This window comes from Falco rusticolus, chromosome 2, assembly GCF_015220075.1.
Source record: "Falco rusticolus isolate bFalRus1 chromosome 2, bFalRus1.pri, whole genome shotgun sequence".
Taxonomy (NCBI): domain Eukaryota; kingdom Metazoa; phylum Chordata; class Aves; order Falconiformes; family Falconidae; genus Falco; species Falco rusticolus.
The window spans coordinates 72,849,102-72,869,405 of NC_051188.1; the positions used below are offsets into that span (position 1 = coordinate 72,849,102).

Consider the following 20,304-nt stretch of genomic DNA (forward strand, 5'->3'; position numbering starts at 1 on the left):
ACCCACTTACCGATACCCTGCCAGTTCCTGACCAGTGATCAGCCACTCCCAGCCAACTTCATCAGTGTATATACTGAGCGTGACATTCTATGGGATGGAATATTCCTTTGGCTAGTTCAGGTCAGCTGTCCTGGCTCTGCTCCTTCCCAGCTTCTTGTGCCCCTCCTCGCTGTCAGATCACAGGAAACTTGAAAAGTCCTTGATTTAGAGTAAGCACTACTTAGCAACAACTAAACCATCAGTGTGTTACCAACATTATTGCCATACTAAATCCAAAACTGTACCAACTACTAAGTAGAAAATTAACTACGCCAGCTGAAACTAGGACAAAGGGCCATCAGCATTTTGAACAGACTGATGTATGTCAAGTTGCAGTGGTGCTCAAATTCATTTCCCATCCCTTCCAGTGAGCTCTACACACACATGTGCCTGCATGCATATGTGCACACACACATGTCTGCACACAGATGTTTTGGCAGATTTGTTCAAAGGCTTTTTTCATCAAAACATTCTCTTGCAAATATAAATTTTTGATTGGGAGAATATTTTGAGAACAGAAACATCTTTTCTGTAATGCTTCTTCCCATACAACACTTGCAGCATTGTGGGGAATTCGTCTTGGCTCCTTGTTGGCACTTCACTTTCCTCTCTTTCCATAGACTCTATGAAAGAAAGAAACATTTGCAGGATGAGTCAGAGCAGGAGCCTCAGCTGAGTGATTTGAATAGTTCTCTGGAAGAACCTTGTGTTATCTGACTTGGTTTCTGGAAGCAGAGTTGCTTCTCTTGTTATGGAGGGAATCTAAGGGAATCCCAGGTTAGGTTCTTAAATTTAGGTGGTGTGCCTGTTGTGCTGGTGTGCCTATGTATGCTTTACTATATTTACAGTATACCATTAAACAGTATCCCAGTGTAATAAATGTGGACAGTAGAAATGCTCTTAAATGTCTTCCTGTATTTGTGCTGCTTTTCAGATTGAGGGGTAAGCTGTGGTGATAAAGTACATATTTCCTGAAGCTGTAGGTTGTCTTTCTATAGTTTCTGTCATGATCAAGGAGCATTAAACAGGGCCTGCTGGGGACTCATGTTTCTGTCTTAGTACTTGCTACTATGGTTAGGCTCTGAAATTACTCTTACAATCAGAAATACATTCTATATTCCCAATGTGCTTTAGGTTGTGGGCATCTCTGAGGCCAGTCTGTATTTGCATTTATATTTCAAGAGAGCAGTGGGTCCTGTGTTTTGGAGGGAAAGTTACAATAGGAGAGCATAAAGTGCGCTTTATAAGTACACAAGGTTATTCTGGGTGTGAAGCTGCATGGTAGAATACATCTGAGAAGGTGTATGACCAACAGCTGAGTAGTGGCCTGCCTTCGGGATGAAGTTTTCCATAGTGAGTGAAGTTTTGGAGTTCCCCAAAGCCATTCACACCTGGAAACCATCAAGATGCAAATTCATATTCAGAGCCATTGCTGGCATCTGTGAGGTGCGAATGAAATAAATGTTCATGCTGCCTGAGGTTGCCATCTATGAAGTCTTCCTAGTACGCTCTTCACATGAGGTGCACCGTTTTGTGTGAGAAATCATTTGAACTGCCATCTGTCTGCTTTCTTGCTGGCAGTATCAACTGTACTGTGAATATTCTCGTGGTTTTATTGTAACTTGCTTTTTGCATAATGTCAAAGGTATTGCCTACTTACTGTTTCTGCGGAGGTTATCAGACACAGGTGCTGGTGGTATAGGTGAATGACTGACTCACTATTTGTCATTAAGCTGCAACCTGATAAACTCCTTAAACTGGCAGTGCTGCTGAGCAAAATGGTCCCATCCTGCTCACATCACAGTTTGTTTTCACCTTTCAGTCCCTTCAGTTTCCTCCTGGATTTTACCATGCACTTGCAGGAACAGGAAGGACAGGGAAGTGGGGAAGCACTGCTATCTGTGAGGAAGTAAAAGAGTCCAGGAGGGGCTCATGATTGATGCAAGTGAAAGTTATTTATGATGTTGAGGCTTCATATGCCCTCTCCCCTGTCCATTCACAGCTACCTCACACACGTTGCTTTCAGATGTGGGCTAGCATGACGGGGTAGCTCTAATGAAGCTAGTTAGTCTCTGTGCTTGCTTGTAACCTAGCTGCGTGTCCCTACTTCGTATTAATAATCGTGAAAAAAGTTATGGATGGGCCGAGGTGAAGCTGGCAGCAAAACTCTGATATTCAGTGAGAGAGACGTAAATGGTGTGCACAAACAAAACTAATTGGGGTGTTTTCTCTTGCCTTTTCTTTCCTGTGCAGGACAATGAAGACTACCCACTGATCAGAACAGGACCCTATTGGAAGAAGTTCAAGGCCAATTTCTGTGAATTTATTGCAGTGTTTGTCCAACAGTGCCAGTGCAGCATCCTGTATGATAGCTACTTGATGGACACTGTCATTTCACTGCTTACAGGCTTAGCGGACTCCATGGTCAGAGCGTTTAGACACACAAGTACTCTGGCAGGTAAAGTAACTCACAGAGCTGCTGTAGATTGTGAGTTTTGTTGATGTGTACAAACAAAACTGCTCAAAATTGAAAAGCTCTCTTTACTGGAGAACTTGCTATTTTATGCATTGACAGTGCATTCCTCCTAATATATGTTACTGTAATATAAATTACTTGTTCCTATGTGTATCTGAATGGAATTTGGATGCTTCAGATAGGATAGATATGATTTTTTTTTCCTTTATGTTTTCTTTAATGCCTGACATGACTAACTTTAGAATTTTGTTGCGTTCAGATTCTTTTTTTTTTTTTTTCCAGTAACTGATTTTTCACGGTCAATTTTATATTCTGTTATTTTCCTCCCTCCACTAATTAATCTGATGAAGTTGCATTAAATGCTTCACCTAAAAAAGCTTCCTTTGGAAAGCTGCTACTCTTGTGGTATTTGTGCTAGAAAGAACATTGCTTGTTACACATTTTTGTTCCATGCAGCATGATGATACTAAAGCTACTACATTCCCCCCTCCCTCCCCACCGCCCCCCCCCCCAAAGCCAGCTAATAAGTTCTTTGCCATACAAAGAGCACTTAAAATATAACTTGTTCTGAAGTACACTGTTTGCTTTGAAGGCTCAAAACCCCCACTTGACATCTGTGCAAACCATCTAGTGATCCTTAGAGGAATGTGCATTTTTGCCACTTCAAGTAAAATATTAAGATTGCCAGGCTTTTATTGGCCAGCTTCACTGTTGTGGATGGTGTGGGGGTTTTTTTTGTTGGGGGGTGTGTGTTCTTTGTTTTGTTTTTTATTGTCACTGGAAATCACCAGTTCTACAACTCTAGATTCTTTTGCAGAAAAATCAAAGTACGTAAACTGAGAAGAGTTGCCCAGTAAATTACTTCTCTGACTAGAACTCTGGCCAAAAGCTGTAAATCACCAGTAGTATCGCTGCATTTTCCTTTTTTGCTCCTTTTCTGCCTTTAAAATAAATACTGTATTTTGAAATAAATTACTATAATCTAGTAATGTTCATATTTTGGATAACAAACTGGATTTGGCTAACCATATCCTTTTTGTGGTAAAGTGATGAATATATTTATGCTCATATCGCTCAGCTAAGCTAAATATGTTGGCTTTGTTTTCTTTTTAGCAATGAAGCTTCTGACAGCGGTTGTTAGTGTACATCTGAACCTTGATGTCAACAAGCACAATGCTCAAAGGTTATATGAGGTGGAGAAGAAGAGGATAAGTGGCAAGAGAACAAATTACAGACTTGACCAGCTAGAGAAAAAAAGGAAAGAGGTTAGGCAGGTGTCTTGTATGGGAGATGTATGAAGATGGAATAGAGGGATTAGTGACAGCTTGCTTTTGGGTCGCTGCAGTTCTTTGAGGTTTATATGTTTATCTAATGCATGGTGCAGAGCAGTTATGACTGGCTAGATTAAGTGGTACAGAAATGACTAAGGTAGTATCTGCCCTATGTACTGTTAACGTGTGATGTCTGTCCTACTAATTGCTGCTTTAAATTGGCTTCATTAGCCCTTGACCTCTACACAAATATGGATTTACACTCACAGGTAGTTTCATTGGTAGCTCTAGTGTTGTGGGAGTGCAGCTTTGCATATGTTTATACAAATTACAAGCCAAAATGTTAGTTCAAGAACTGGATTTCAATGAATGCAAAAGGATCCAGGATAGCTGTCATCTCCAGATAAGTAATGCATTGTAAAAATATTCCTAGCTTCAGGTATGACCTGTATCTTTCTTGCTGTTCAGTTTCTGTCATTTCTTCCCTGCTCAGCCAGACAGCTTCTTATCAACATACAGAGACAGGCCTATATATGTATGTAAGAAATAATTCTGGCTTGAGGGTGGAGGTGACTATGCATGAACATCAAGCATAGTCACACTTGTTGTGGTTTAACCCCAGCTAGCAAGTAAGTACCACGCAGCTGCTTGCTCATCATACACCCTGCCTCCGACCCTGTGGTGGGAGGAGACTTGGAAGGAAGGTAAAACTCATGGCTTGAGATAAGAACAGTTTGAAATAAAAATAATAATAATAATAATAATAATTGTAATGAAAAAGGAGACAACAAAAAGAGAGAGACAGAAATAAAACCCAAGAAAGACAAGTGATGCACAACACAGTTGCTTACTACCCACTGACTGATGCTCAGCCAGTCCTCGAGCAGTGATCAGTGCTTCCCAGCTAACTCCACCAGTGTATATACTGAGCGTGACATTCTATGGGATGGAATATCCCTTTGGCTAGTTCAGGTCAGCTGTCCTGGCTCTGCTCCCTTCTGGCTTCTTGTGCCCCTCCTCACTGGCAGAGCACGGGAAACTTGAAAAGTCCTTGATTTAGAGTAAGCACTACTTAGCAACAACTAAACCATCAGTGTGTTACCAACACTATTGCCATACTAAATCCAAACCACAGCACTGTACCAGTTATCAGGAAGAAAATGAACTCTTTCCCACCTGAAACCAGGACATCCTTCTCTTGACCTTAGAATCGGTTATCTCTGTTCTGAGCTTTGGATGCCCATGGACTGTCTTAGAAACAACCCCTTTTTTTGTGGAAGGCCGTGTTTGGATGAGACAGGGTTTTTTAGTATTATTGTAAGGCTGATCTTACGGGAAGGACAGAGGAAATGTGTGCTTGGGGGAAAAACCCAAACTGGTCACCCTTCCTGATGATGTTGATGAGAGAATGTTTTTAGTAAGTGACTTGGGTTTGCAGAAGTTCCTAACTAGATTTTCAGGGCTTGGTTAAAATACATGCTCATTGTGGAATAGGTGCATTTTGAAAATTCCCTTGTATGCCTTTCTTCCATGTCTGTTTAAGTGCATAAAAAGAGAATTTGGACCTGACCTATATGTGAAGATTATTTAATAGTTGTTCTGTATGTTTCTGTGTATTGATAGATCAAGACTTACTATGTCAAACAAGTACCTTGTTATCCAAGTTAGCAGTTGGTATCTGGTAAACCTTTCATCAAAAATGTCATTACAGACCGCTTGTATGTTAGTGCCATGTGTAAATGCTAGCAATTTGCACCACAGTAGTATTGTGAGTACTGATGCAAATTTTTTGTGTAATGAATTGTGGAACCAATGTTAACGTTCAGTTCTCTTTGTATTTCAGTATGAGCATAAGCTTCTAGAGATACAGAACATGATGAATGCTATTTTCAAAAGGACATTTCTAAACCGTTACCGGTAAGAATAAAAATAAAGCTGTGGTGTGTATCTGCATGCCCAAGAAACTCTTGCTCAAATTGTCGAGGTAACAGATACCTGAATCAAGGTAAACATCCTAAACGCACTAATGATGTCAAGAAAGGTGTAGCAGTTTGATTATTTTAAACAATTTGGACTTACAAAAGAACCTTTCTTAAGTTCTTTTTGCTGGCTATAGAGCAGTGCCTTTGTGATTGAGAAGATATCCAGAATTACAAGTAATTATTGCATGAAACATTTGTAGCTAAAAGTGGCCTAACTGTCCGTTGAAGACTAACTTAGGACATGAATATGAAGATACTTGTAATATTTTTGGATTATACATATTTCTGAAATTCAAGAAAATAAAAATATTGCAAATAATGTAATTAGTATATATTAGGCTTTTAAAATATATTAATATCACAATTTTATAATTCCACAGTGATGTGATCCCCGAGATCCGAGCAACTTGTATTGAAGAAATTGGCAGCTGGATTAAAACATACCCAGATGCTTTTCTAAATGATAGCTACTTAAAATACATGGGGTGGATGCTGTATGACAAGGTAGAGTTGGTTTGTTTTTTTTCCTTACTGGGGGCAGTAGGTGGAAATTTTTGAATATTTTTTTAAAGAATCCTAATGTTTAAATTCTTGAGAGTAGATATTTAAGACTGTGGTGTTACAAAAAAGAATTTACTTTCTTCCCCATTTCAGGTTTTATTTTTAAAGCCATTGCAGCACTAAATAGCAGAACATTTTTTCCAGTTCTGTTAGCAGTGTGTTCCTGTGTGTGTAGTTATTTTTATATGTTACTGAATTGGGAACTATTACTAAATTGCAAAATGGCCTATACACTTTGAGCACATGCAGCGTTAAATGTTGAGTAAAATTCTGCTTTTAGATTTGATGGCTACATTTAAAATTTTGTTTCATTTTATAAAAATGAACAAATTTTGTCTATAGTAAAATTAGTCTTTAATATTGCACTTCTCATTTGGAATTACACTGGTACAGAAAATATTTACAGAAGTCTAGTCATTTTCCAAAGGTTATTCTCCTTTTCCTTATGGGAGGTTTGTTTTTTCTTCTTGAGTAGAGGCACATTTAAAAACAAACAAACAAACACCCCCCCACCCACCAAACAACAACAACAATAACAAAAAGCCAAAAGAAAAAAGTAACTCAAAAATTCGCTTTTTCTCATGCTTCTAAAATGTGTAAGAGATTTTAAAGGGATAGGAATATTTATCATGAATGGCTGATTAACAAAATTGGCACGCTGTAATTCTGCACGCCACTCTGCAGGGGTATATAGCTTCGGTATAAATTTTGAAACATCCTCGATTTTGTCAGCTTTAGGTTACATTTGTGTTCTGTGAATAAAATTGTAGTTTAACCACAAAGCCAGGAGGGGGAGCACAAAGCCTCTTCCCTGCATCGTGCCGTTGCTGTGAAGGTAGTATTTAGATTTTTAGAACAACAAATCTATCAAAAACTGTCGTCTTTTCCTGCATAAAATTTATCTGATCAAAATATCTTTTTTGTATATGTTCAGTTGGGAGAACTTGCCAAAGAAAAAGTCATTTTTGAAGATGATGTGTCTTCATTCCCAGTGCTGTACGGTGAAAATTAACAGCTGGTGTCTCAGATTAATGCATATAGCTCATCCAGTGTCATTTATTGGGAACTGGAAATGGTTGTTTTTCTAAAGCTTATTATTTGAAAGCAATGCAGATGCAAACAGAGTGAGATAAAGTGAAAAGTCTTCCACATTTCATATTTGACCAAGACCTGGTAGTGTGCCACTACTGGTGGTTGCAGTCCCGGCTGTGCTTTGTGATTTGCAGCCACTGTTAAATTGCCTGATTCCAAAATGAGAGCAGCGCATTTTTGGCAGCAGCAGGGGCAGCAGTGCTTTTATATACATCTGCATGTTATTTCCCACTACTCCTCCTTAATAAGCGTTTCCATCCCATCTTTTTGGGGGTGGGTGGCAAGAAAATGATATCTCCCAGAGCCAATTTTCTTTTAGAATATAACGTGGAGAAGTTTGCCAAATCATTTAGGCCCCAGAGTGGAACGACCACAAAAGTATTCTAACAGTGGGGGAAAACCTGGCCAGGATCCTCTGCAGTGCTGTAAACAGAGATTAAGTTCAGTCAGTCTGGAGGCTTTAAAGTGGAGAGGCAAGGGGGAAGTAAGTATAAAATTAACATTTTGTCTTCACAGTCTTTTATTTGAATATAATCATTCTTTCTTTCCCATGAGATACCATTTTTCCATTATACCTTGATATGAAACATTATGTTTTTATGTGAAAGGCTGTATCCTAGGTGCAAGAAGATGCTGCAGATTCAGTGGTAATATGCTCAAAATTGCATATGAGGATCTCTCTTTGGCCCAGTAAGAGTTGTGGAACAGACACATTTTCGAGTAGTTTATGTTCACCTGCTAGAAATAATTCAACTTATGTTTGTAGACCAAACAACAGTTGATACTAAGTCTGACAGCTGTGTGCAGTTGAACAATGTCCTATGTAAGCAGAGTCCCCTGTCGGTGCATTTGTGAAACCTAGGCACCTAACTTGTGCTCAAAGGCGCTAGTGTTCTACCAAGGGAATATATAGCTAGTAAATCAACATCCAGATCTAGTCAAACAGTGCTGATCTGAGCAGCAGGTGTTGAAGGGAAGTGCTGTGTAAAAAGTTCAGAGTTAAAGGCCAGAAAAATAAAGACAATGAAGAATAAGGATAGGGAAAGTAAAAGGAGACAGGAAGGCAAAGACAGTGGAGATACACACTTGGGACCTCCTACCATGTTAGACTAGCTTTGTCTGGAACTTCAGGCAGGTTGTTGAGGTTTTCTCACTAGACTGATAAACACCCAAAGAAATCCTGTGGAAACAGGAACTTGCACTAAAATGAACTTCTGTGTCCTGACCATGTGATCCTCCTGGGAAATTTCAGGAAATTGAAAGGGTTTTTAGTTTTGCCTCGTTTTCAGCATGGCTATAGAAACTGGTCCCGTTGCGGCTACTTCTGAAATACTTCTTTCTTCAAATGGTCATGTTAGTATAGTGGGTTTCTGTTCCATAGGTCATCTCTGTGCGTATGTACCAAGTTTTTTTGGGGGGAGGGCAGTTTTTTGAATTGTTTTACCTCAACAGGGCAGGTAAGTTGAATTGTCTTTGCTCTTCAGGAGTAATTCAGAAGTAGACCTAGTTTTCCCAGTTTATTATCTGGGGTGGGGTGAGGAGAAAAAAATGACCCAATGACCCCATCAAACCATCCCAGTCCCAGCCTGTATTTGTAAGGCTTATTGAATGGCCCCACCTCTGTGATAATGGTGAGGCTGTAGTCTCATAACTGAAAATGTCTAAGTGGTGCTGGAGCCCATGCAGAGTTCTTTGAAGTCACTAGAGCTGCCCACCATCTTACTGATGTTTTTTGCCAGTCTGTTTGCAAGTTAGGGTTGAAATATGCTATGATACAGCTGAGGGACAGCGTGTGTTCAGTGTTCTGAAAATGTGCTTGCTCCCCTTCGCTCTCACAGCTTTGAAAGACCAAACAGGCAGGTGTTAGTAGTTCTGGTGAGGGGAGTTGATGGCTGGATGTTCGTACTAGCCTATGTTACTGTTGAAAGGAGCTGAAGTAGAGAGATAGTTTTAGAAGGATGTGAAGTAGTTTTGAATGATCAAGAAGCTATGAGGAGTGACGAATCTAGAAAAGGAGAGGTGACTGAGAAGGAGAAAATGCAACTGAAAACACAGGAAAACAGCAGAATTAGTCATAGTAGAAGTAATTTGTTCATAGTCAGTAAAGTTAATTTTTTCAACTCTTGAAATAAGCAAACATGTAGGGTAATGACTGAGAGCTTTTGGGTGAGAACGGGACACCTTTGGAGGCAGGTGGTGCAGTTTAACATATTAAACTTTATCACCAGACCTATGCTTGAATGCCACCTGACTGACAAATGGAAATGACACTACTAGCTGTGTGCTAAGGGCTATATGACCATCCAAAAAACCATCACTAACTTTTTTCCTTTTTTTTTCCTTTTCCCCAAGCACAAATGCAGTCCCTATTCACAAGCAAAGCCTTGTGCTAGAATACTGAGGGCAGCTGAAGCAAAGATGGCAGTGCATTGGCTGAACTGAGTCTGTGCCAGTGTGCAGTGATGGGTAGCAAGCTGGGGCCATTTGTGAGTGAGTTCTGTGCTGTGGAGCCACGAGTGGCTGTAGGAAGCAGCAGATGCAGGCAACAGTCTCCTTCTCAGACAAGGCCTTTAATTTTCAAGTACAATGTAGAGTATGTACTACTGGTGTGTCATGGGCAGATTAGAGAGCAGTACTCATTGTTACCTGTTGATCTTTAACTTTGTATTTCTAGCAAAAAGCTATCTGTTGGTCAAAGCCTGTTCCTGGTTATCACCCTTTGCTTTCCATTTAAGCAGTTGAACAGGAACTTGTAGTAATGGATAGGCTGTGTGTAGGTGGTCTCCTTTCTTGGGTTTCCTTGATTATTCTTACTGCTATTGTTAGCAAGAGGAATTAAGGAAGAAATATGAAGAGACCGATTCAAAGCCTGCAGTTCATTTAAACGTCTCTGCTGGTATCCTTAGCTTTGCAAGTTTATAGAACACAGTGATTTTTGTGTTAGATCCTCAAAATGATTTTCCTAGTGCCATTTAAAGCTTTGTCATTTGAAAGGTGTAGCAATATGAATGAGATAATTTAAAAGCTGGATAAGCAAAAGACTCCTTTTTTGAGTCATCTATGAAGCAGCAGTACTAATAATATGAAATAACACCTTGCATGATAAATATGTTTTGCCTAAATTAACTAATTAGGCCAAATTCAAAGCAACCCTTTTCTTCTTAGAACACTTAAAATACAGCATTCTAGTGTAAAACAAGGAGAAGGCATAGAATTTAACTCTGTAGGCACTCGCTTACCATTTAGAGTTCTTATCTAAAGGTGTACCTCTTCCTCTGGAAATGATCCAGAATTTCTTGGAGTTCTTGTCAGTGTTTTAACGATTCCCTGAATCAGATGTTGAGAGGAAGCAAGCAAAGTGATGTACGGAAGAGTGCTGGTTGTATTAAGTAGGTCATCTGTACTCTTGTCTTTGTATATTTACCAGGTGAATAGCACAATTCCTGAATCTTTTGCATTCTGTTGCTTTTATTAGCTGTAGGGTCTGTGAGAGTTTCTTTTGACTCCTAGGGATCCTACCACAACCTTTGATGTCACCTTTAACTTTGGCTGACTGCAGGCTGCTTCTGTGTGTGTGTGAGATGCATGTGCACACAAACAAAATGGGGCTGGTACCACTAATAAAGAAGATGAGGCAGTGTTTGGGTAGTCTGCTATAGGCACTCACAAAGAACTCTTATTTACATATTATAAGTGCCAATAGCGAATAACATCAAAAATACGTGTTTTATACTGTTAGCTGATTTCTCTTTGTCTTGTAGCAAGCTGAAGTGCGGTTGAAATGTCTTCTGGGACTGCAGGGAATTTATAGCCAAAAAGAACTTGTTTCCAGGATGGATCTCTTTACTAGCAGATTCAAGGTAAATAGATTACTGTTTGCTATTTGTTAAGTCTGGGATGGGTGTATACACAGGGTCTGATGCTTTAATTAGAGGTATCTCCCCACTGTCCTGACTGACAGGAGCTTAGAGTACTGCAGAAACTGTTTGACTGAGTGGATGAAGGAGTTTTGCAGAGATGTTTCCCTCTGTTTCCATGGAACTTTCTGTTTCACTTTAGTTCGTGCACAAAATGGTGTTAGCATGTACTGTGGTCAGTTATCTCCACCGTTCATCCGGTATGGCCCAGATGTTTTTTATGGGTCTTTGGCAGATGACAAAGAATTTCATACTCTAAAGGTCCCTGTTTTTTTTTTTTTTCCTGCTCCTGTTAATGGGTTAACCTTGTAGATACCGGATTGGCTAACCATGTATCACACTGATGTGGGAATGGCTCTCTGTTGATCTACCATGTCAGTATGAATCTTGAAGAAGGATCCCTTATCTCCTTTCTGAACAAGTCAGGTGATATGCTGTAGTTTTGAGAGCTTATTCTGTGACCGCACTGACCCTGTACACTGCCTTTATCATATTCCAGCACCCTGACTCATTGAGGAAGTAAGCCCTTTCCTTTATTTAATCCTGTCCTTGCTAATGGTTTTGTCAGCTACTCTTATCCCAGTGGGGCAGCACCTTTTCAGTATTTGAGTAGGAAAGCTCAAGATGCTTTAGTGGTATTTCAGTTCCTCTGAATCAGTACATAATCAGTGCCTGCATGTGGTGGTAATCATGTTCTTTTTGCAAGAGGTGCAGGGCTTACCTGTATACCAAAGCAGTTGCTAATACTAAAAAACACCTGTAGCACATCCTCAAAGAACAAGAAATAGATTAATATTGGTATCTTAAGAATAAATTATTCAGACTGAAACTTGACTATCTAAAATTAACCTGTTCTAAACTGTTACGTGGTAGTCCCACATCTTTCTTTCTAAAAGAAGGTTGCTTGCTGTAAGCTGTGTAACCAACTGCAGGACTGGTATTCAGAGACTGATGAAATAGCTCCAGTCTGTACTGCAATTTCCCTCTGTGTGGAGGATGCTATATAAATCGATTATTGCAAACTCCATCCCCCAATCAAAAAAAAAAAACCAACCCAAAACCCTCTAAACAGAAGAAACCCAAACAGTGACACACAGAACATGGACTGATCTGGAATCTTTCACAGTTTAAATCATGCTTTCTCAGTGGTGGGAAATGTAATCATATAACCATCAATACATTTCCCAGAAGTGGGGGTTTCAGATGCTCCCTCTTTTACCCTTGAGTATTCAAACTCAGGATTCATGGTCTTCCACAGCTTGCAGCTGGGTTGTGAGAAAAAGGAAGGTGCAAAGTAAAATTGGTCTAGAGATTTAGAAATGATATAATAGAATCATAGAATCATTTAGGTTGGAAAAGGCCTTTGAAATCATCAGTTCCAGTCGTTAACCCAGAACTGCAGAGTCCATCACTAAACCATGTCACTAAGCACTGCATCTATGCATTTTTTAATTACCTCCAGGGATGGTGGTTCTGCCACCTCCCTGTGCAGCCTGCTTCAATGCTTGACACCTTTTTCAGCAAAGAAGTTTTTCCCAATATCCAATCTAAACTGCCCCTGGTATACCCTGAGACAGTTTCCTCTTGTCCGGTCACTAGCTATTTGGGAGAAGAGACTGACCCCCACCTGCCCACAGCCTCCTCTCAGGCAGCTGTAGGGGGCTACTAGTAAGGTCCCCCCTGAGCCTCCTCCTCTCCAGGCTAAACACCCCCAGTTCCCTCAGCTACTGCTCATAAGCCTCGTGCTCCAGACCCTCCACCAGCTGCGTTGCCCTTCTCTGGACACGCTCCAGCACCTCCACGTCCCCTTGCAGTGAGGGGCCCAACCCTGAACATGACATTCCAGGTGCGGCCTCACCAGTGCCCAGTACAGGGGGACAGTCGCTTCCCTTGTCCTGTTGGCCATGCTGTTTCGGAGACACATGTTAAGTGAGAAAGCTGTTAGTCCCAAAACAAGCAAGTCCAAAGGTTTAATGTACCTTAAAGATGTGGGCCACACTGAGGAGTGTAAGTGCTTGGGTACACAGAACAGGAAAATTTCCATTGTTTTCTGAGGTGTTTGCATGTGTACCAAGTTACAGTAGTGTGAGTTCTGGAGATCAGGGATATTGCTGCTATTCCATGAAGCACTGTTATGACTCAAGTCCTAATTGTCTTTCCAGCAAGACACTGGCTTCTGTAACATGTAGGTACACGTACTTAGTTGTTGATGGGAGAAACTGGTTATATAATGTTTGTAATTTGAGGCTTACCTTCATCTAGCATACTGAAGTGCCAGTAGTAACATTTTAGAAACAAGTTGTCAGTCACTTTTAATTTGTAGACTGTAGTTGATTTCCTGTGAACGCATACATTACATCTATAAAAAATATCATATTACTGCATGATTAATTCAGTTAAAAAATTAACATGCTGTTAATTTTCAGGGGCTGGGGAACTACTTGATAGTAATCAAGTTGCCTTATGTCTCTTAGGAAATAGCTGCTGAAATAAAAGTAAATCTCTGCTCTACTAGTGTAGATGATCTAGCTGTAGCAAAAATATGTGTTTATTGAGAACAAACCATGTTACATCTTTTTATTGTCATTTTACATCCATTAGGATCGAATTGTGTCCATGCCTCTGGACAAGGACCATGAAGTAGCAGTTCAAGCCATGAAACTCTTGATGCTTATGTCACAGTAAATAATTTCTTTTTTAATTTACTGTATTGTTTGAATGGCAACAAGATCCAGATACAGTCCTGATGAATCTTCCTGTAATCAGTTACATGCTGGGAAACAGTTGCTCCTGGCAAGATACAAGTTACAGTTAAAGCTGCTCAAGACATGGCATTTTCTTTCTGTGGGAAGTATCAATATTAAGAAAACCCTTGTGCTGCTGAGATTCAGTATGAAAACTATGTTTTTATATCTTTATACTTCCCTCTGAAAGGAAATTCCACATATTTTGGCTTTTCTCAAATAGAGCATCTGCCTGTTTCAGGGGAGGTCCCCACCAAAGATGGGGTTTCCGCTCCATCTTCTGTCCCAGGGTTGCCAGGCCTTGACCAGGAGTTCAGGGAACTCTGCCATCTTCCCTGTCTCCCCACCTGACACAAGAAGCCTTGAGCTTTGAGGCTGTTGCTGGAATTTGGACTTCCAGATTCTTGGCTCCATGGCAGAGAACCTGTGGGCTGTTGAGCCCACAGCAGGCTGCCTGACAGGAAATGAGCAAGTGATATCTTGGTCCTGCTGAAGTGGAAAGCTAACAGAAGAGTTTTCTTGGGAATTACCTGCCAGCCATAAATTTGGTAGGTTAATGGCAAGGTGAAAGTGTGAGGAAAAACTAGACTTAATGTTGCAGAAGTATATGAAAACTATTCTGACATGTCCTTAAGCAGCATGTTTATTTTAGAAATGACTTTATTTGCAAAACATGTGAAGAATAAGTTCTCTGTCCTTCTTTTTCAATGCAAAATGAGAATAAAAACCCCACTGCATTTCATTGTTAATGCGGTTGAGATGTTAGGACTCAGTAAGTGTCTTTTCTGTCTCAGTGTAAGTTGAATTCTGCAGATGCGTACTTCCACGTACAGCATGGAGCATTGTCCAATAGCCTTGTGGGATTTGCTTTTCCGTTTAAGCCAGAGCTCTTGGTCGTTGCTAGATGAGGTTGTAGACCTTAATGGACCAAATCATATGGCATTGTAGTTATTTACATGAAATTTCAAGTACATTTGTATATTGAAGTGCTGCTTTATAGTCTGGTCTCCTGTGTCGCTTCACACTCCGTTGATTTGAGCGGCATTTCTCTAGGCCTGTTTCAACATATGCATCAGAGCAGCACATGATGCTGTGAACATAGTATGCTTTTCTGAAGGGAGTACCATTGTTTGGGCCTCACTAGTAGTAGCTAGGGTTACATTGTTTCTGTGTTTACAATGTCCGTTTCTGTATCCCTTGGTTCTCCGTGGTGCGTAGCTATTGGAACAAAGCACAATGCTGTGTCTATGTGGGTAACATGTCCCTGTGCTAGGAGGAGCAGCACACCATTGTTGAAGTACAAAGATTCTGTACACCAGTTATGGCTGCCCTTATTCTGTATCTGAACTAACAAGTGCTATATTGGCACTGCAGCTGTTTATCATCTCTGGCTGTATTATAAGAGATCATGTTCTCATTAATGCAAACTGCAGCTATAAAAGTTTGATCAATGTTTCTTTTTCCCTGAAGCAATTTTTTCTTAGTTTTTCTTAAATATGATTTCCAGTGTGAAGAAATGCCTTCTAAAGTTTTCTGAAAGACATTTTTTCCATCATAAAATGTAGTTTTTATAAGACAAATGAATACATTTTGAAATTGTTTTTAATTAGGCTGTGTGGAGGCCTAGGAAGTATGTGCTTCTTTCTTTTCGCTCATCTGTTGCATAGCCATACTCCTTTCTGCCCCCCTCCTCCCCAAGTTGCTCTGAGCCCTGCTGATTTGGCTTAATTATTGGAGTGATGAAAGTGGGAATTGGGGACTCAATAAGCAAATTCAGTGACAGCTCTTTGATAGGACTAGTACTGACCAGTCTATAAAACCTGTGTGAAGACCGTGCAGACAATTAGACAGTCACATGTACAGACTTCTTAACAAGAGCCTGGCATCAAGATGCTTTTCTAGCAGGGGAAAAGCTTATGCCTCAGTATCTACAATAGTGTCATAGAGGACATGCTGCTGTCGTTGCAGAAGCAAAGAAATTTCAGGGCTATTGTGTCTCAAATAGGTGCAACTCGGCTCAAAACCAGTATCTGGATATTGAACAGTAATGGTGCTTGATATGTGCAGTAAAGCATGAAATGGGGCTGGAGACAACAACTCTCCTGCCTTTAAAGAATAATAAACAACAGTCTGCATAAATGGCAGTTCTACTTGTATGCATAGATGCAATCAAACTTTTTGCCGCTTTTGTCAAGCTGTATTGGTTTCTCTGTGGATGGCTCAATTTTGTCATCCACAAATCTGGCAACTGATTTCTAATTGCCCAACTTGCATTTTTAGTGAGACATGAAAGACCTTTCAGATCAAGTTTCTATTTTTAAAGCTACTGGCAAGAACCTCTATCTCATGAACTCCCTACATTTGATTTGGAATCATGGATTATTTTTAACAAATAATATAAACATGTCTCTAATCTTGGAAGAAATCTTTTGTTGTTTCACAACATGTGTTGGGAAGAAGCAAGGCCAGGAGTAACTTTTTTCCTCCAGTTAGTCTGTTGGGTGCTCTGTGACTTTCTTTGGAAAATTTACTGTATCAGTAACATCTCTTACTGTTTTCCATAGTTGTCTTTTAGGTGAGTATAGAAGAAAGTCCTGGTTTCCAGTTAATTATTTTTGTGGTGTTTTATGATCGCAGTGGAGCTGTGCTCCATGTATGTAACAGCTTTGACCATGTCTTAACTGTCACTGTGTTCCAGTCTTGTGGAATATACATTGACTACTCTGCCTACTGCTGTGCTGCCCTTCACTTTCTCTCTGTTACTAGCTAGAGAGGCAGTGAAAACACTGATGTTTTCAATTCACTTTGATGTGTTGCATTATTAAAAAAAATAATCCAGTGCTAATTTAAAACCCTCTTGCTATGCATATACCTGCTTTTTTCAAATCCATATTTGTATTTTCATCTTGTCTATCTCTTTAAGCTGAGAATTTTTCTTCTCGTTTGTTGCATGTTGCCTCAGTTGAATGCCAAGGTCTTTGGGTGGTAGATTTCTATTTTTCACACAGCATGGTGTGATCCCGAAACTGAAATGAGCCTATGAGGTTTAGCATAATAGAAATTATTAATGCTACTGAATTATGCATAATTGTTAGCATTAATGTTGCAAATGATCTGAGAGGGAATAGAAATAGGAAGGAAATAAAGAGGGAGAAAACCTGAGTGACGGGAGACCAAGGAATCTTATTGAAAACATTGGCCATTAGGAGGCAGATTAGTTTAGTGTGCTTACTGCCAGACAATTCTGTTCATTTTTTGTGCTTAACTTAACTAAAAGAGTAGAGGGATTTTGGAAAAGAGCAGCAAAAGTAATTAAGTAACTGTAGCAGATGAATGAGGAATGGTTACAAGTGGTGCAGGTAGGGGCACAAATCTACAAATAGCTTGAATATGTAAATAGCACAGGCGAATATGACTTTGTATTACATTAGTTAAATGTAACTAGAAATTAAACTGAGTTTTGAACACAAAACTCAAGTTTGAAATCTGGAAGAGCCACCTTAGTGAGAACTGTGAGTATATTACACTCATTGAGGACTTCACATAAATAGTTTTAAAACTATTTAATGGAGCTGATAAATGTATTAGTTCTTGCCACTGTGGTTTGGCATAGATTGGTCAGTAGAGTTAATCCAGTTTACAACCTCAGTTTCTTGACTTTCAAGTGTCTTGCTTAGCATGGGAGGCCCAAGTCAAGTAGGGGTACATCAATGTTGTGCTTAAAAAAAAAATAATCTTAATCTTCCTTTTGATTCTCAGCTAGGCTGAAGGATATTTTAGTTTGGAGAGGGAGGGGCTACACCGTATGAGAAACTTGAAAACTGCATTTGGCAAAGGATGCCATGGCAAATAATATATATTACTAGTTCTAGTTGTAGATGGCCCATGACAGGTAATTCAGTGTCATCAGAGAGCTGAACTCGGTGATTCTGTACTGTTGTTTCATAGCTAAGCCGTGGACTTCAGAGTAGAAATTGACGTTTGTTAGACAAATGCACTGTATATAGCAAGGTTATTCAGACAAGACATTGTGCAGAAAACCAGTTAAGTTTATTGAAGGCTTCAATGCTGGTATAAGAAGTGTTTTCATGTGATTGTAAAAAATAAGGTGGAGAGACATGCTTTGCATACAAATAAAGAAACCATCCACCTTTGTTTAGTGGCTTTTCAGAAAAATTAAGAAACGGTTATCTTGAAGTTGATAGAAGTAGCATGTGAAGCAAATTGTACTACACAGTTCTGATTTCTTGCATCAGTAACTTGCTTGTCTTGTCACAGATCAGATACTATCAAAAGAGAATGGCATGGAGCTCCTTGCAGCTCCTTTATGATTCCTTCAGGTCCACCACACCCCTATTCTGGTGGAGTTATGGTAGTGCTTTATCAAGCCTGTTCCAAACAAAAGGAAAGTGAAAGACCAAAATGGAACAAGGGCATGTATGTTTTCCTCTGTCTTATCCTCTTCTGCATCCTCTCAGGTTCATGCTTTTTTTGGAAGCTGCCTTCAGCAATTTACTGTCATCATGCACCTCTAGTCAAAAACCTTGAGATCTATTCTGAATTCTGATCTTTCCTGTCTGCAGAGTTAATAAGAAAAAACAGGAATTGCATGTCTCCTAGGCTTATGTTTTTTAACCAAAGCATACCATACAGCATCTGTCCAATGTGTATCTTCCTGCATTCTGTCAGAGCATAATCATAGAAGCACAGTGTATTGCAATATGCTAATCCTATTTTAAAGTGAATTGGAAAGGACTCTTGTTATATTGTAGTGGCAACCATGTTATCTCACTGATCACTGAAGTATCGTCTGGAAATATCTGCAATGACAGCAGGGTAGAAATTGAGGTAATACAACAGATTAGTTGGTATTTCTACTTAAAATTATTATCTCAGACATTAAAATACTTCCAACATATATTTTTGGTTGATAATGCTCAGTGCACGAATAATAGTTTTACAATTTATATGAAGATTTGGATGTTTAACTTTAATTTTAAATGCAAAATTAACAGAATTTTTTTGATTGAGATGCTATACATTGGATTACCAATGTTCCCACAATGTGTGCCAGATCTTTCCTTGCGCAGCCATTTAAACAAAAAGAATAAGGTGGCAAAACCTTTTTTAAAAAGTGCATGAGGTACAATTTTATTGTTGTGATTTTGATGTTTATCCTTGGTATAAACAATAGCACAGACCAAGAGACGCAACTCCAGCAGTCACTCTTGTATACAGTAAAATGCAACAAAAAGCAAGATATGAAGTCTTTCATCTGGTGCCATATGCAGGACAAAATGGGTCTATGATCTGCCCCCTAGAATAACCCAACTTCTTCACGATATGTTCACTCTGAAGTGCAGAGAAAATGGTATGTCATGACATTGGTATGTGGAAGGCCATGCCTGTTTATTTTTAGGCTCCTAAACGCTGTCAGACACTTCTGGCTTAACCTTTATCTGTTGCTTGTCATTCTGAGGGCTGTAAATTTGCAGCAGTATTATTGCTGTATTTGAAGTATTCTGTGAATGTTTGGTGATTGGCTTATGAATGTAAGTAGAAAAGACAAGCACCCTTTACTGTGGTAGTGTGTGGCAGCAGGTGTAGTCAAGTGCTGCTACTTCCAGAGGCAAGTAAAACCCCTAAGCACTCATTTAAGGGCAAGTTACGAGTATAAACCTCATGTATCATATAGAGTACTGTGAGCAGTATGTGAATAGTAGTAGTAGTAGTAGTTGTACATACAGGTATTCCTTCCCATTCAAGGAAAAAAAAAAAAAAGGATCAGATGCTAGATGGTGTAATTGGCGTCTGTCAGCCCATGCTGCAAAGAAAACGGGTTGTTTTCCCCTCCTTTGCTTTTGTGCTATTAGGGAGTGCTTCATACATGGCTGGAGCTGTTGTATCTGACCTACTCTTTTCCTGAGGAGGTAGGAAATAACAGTGCTGTGGAGTAATGTAATTGGGGCAGATTCCTAGAATCTCTGAAGACTTGAGAACGAGGAGTTTGGGGATTTCAGAACCACAGAATTGGCTGAGTTTAGAAGATGTCTCTGGAGGTCACCTGGTCCAAGCCCCCTGCTCAAGCAGGGCCATGTAGAGACACTTGCCCAGAACCATGTTCAAATGACTTTTGAATATCTCCATGGAGGGAGACTCCACAACCTTCTGGGTGGCCTGTACCACTGCTCGGTCACCCTCATAGTGAAAACATGTTTTCTG

General features: G+C 39.8%; 1 protein-coding gene across 10 annotated transcripts in view; it reads left to right on the forward strand.

The window, feature by feature from the left end:
- LOC119142832 (cohesin subunit SA-2-like) overlaps positions 1–20,304 on the forward strand; it is a 67,019-nt gene that overhangs the window by 16,982 nt on the left and 29,733 nt on the right. For all 10 annotated transcript variants that reach the window (XR_005102444.1, XR_005102443.1, XM_037376269.1 and 7 more), the window contains 6 exons: positions 2,293–2,497; positions 3,629–3,780; positions 5,630–5,703; positions 6,149–6,272; positions 11,183–11,281; positions 13,940–14,019. Coding sequence is in view for 8 of the 10 variants with exons in the window: in XM_037376269.1 (XP_037232166.1) it covers positions 2,293–2,497; positions 3,629–3,780; positions 5,630–5,703; positions 6,149–6,272; positions 11,183–11,281; positions 13,940–14,019 (734 nt within the window). In the remaining 2 variants the exon portion in view is untranslated. The remainder of the gene's footprint in view (positions 1–2,292; positions 2,498–3,628; positions 3,781–5,629; positions 5,704–6,148; positions 6,273–11,182; positions 11,282–13,939; positions 14,020–20,304) is intronic.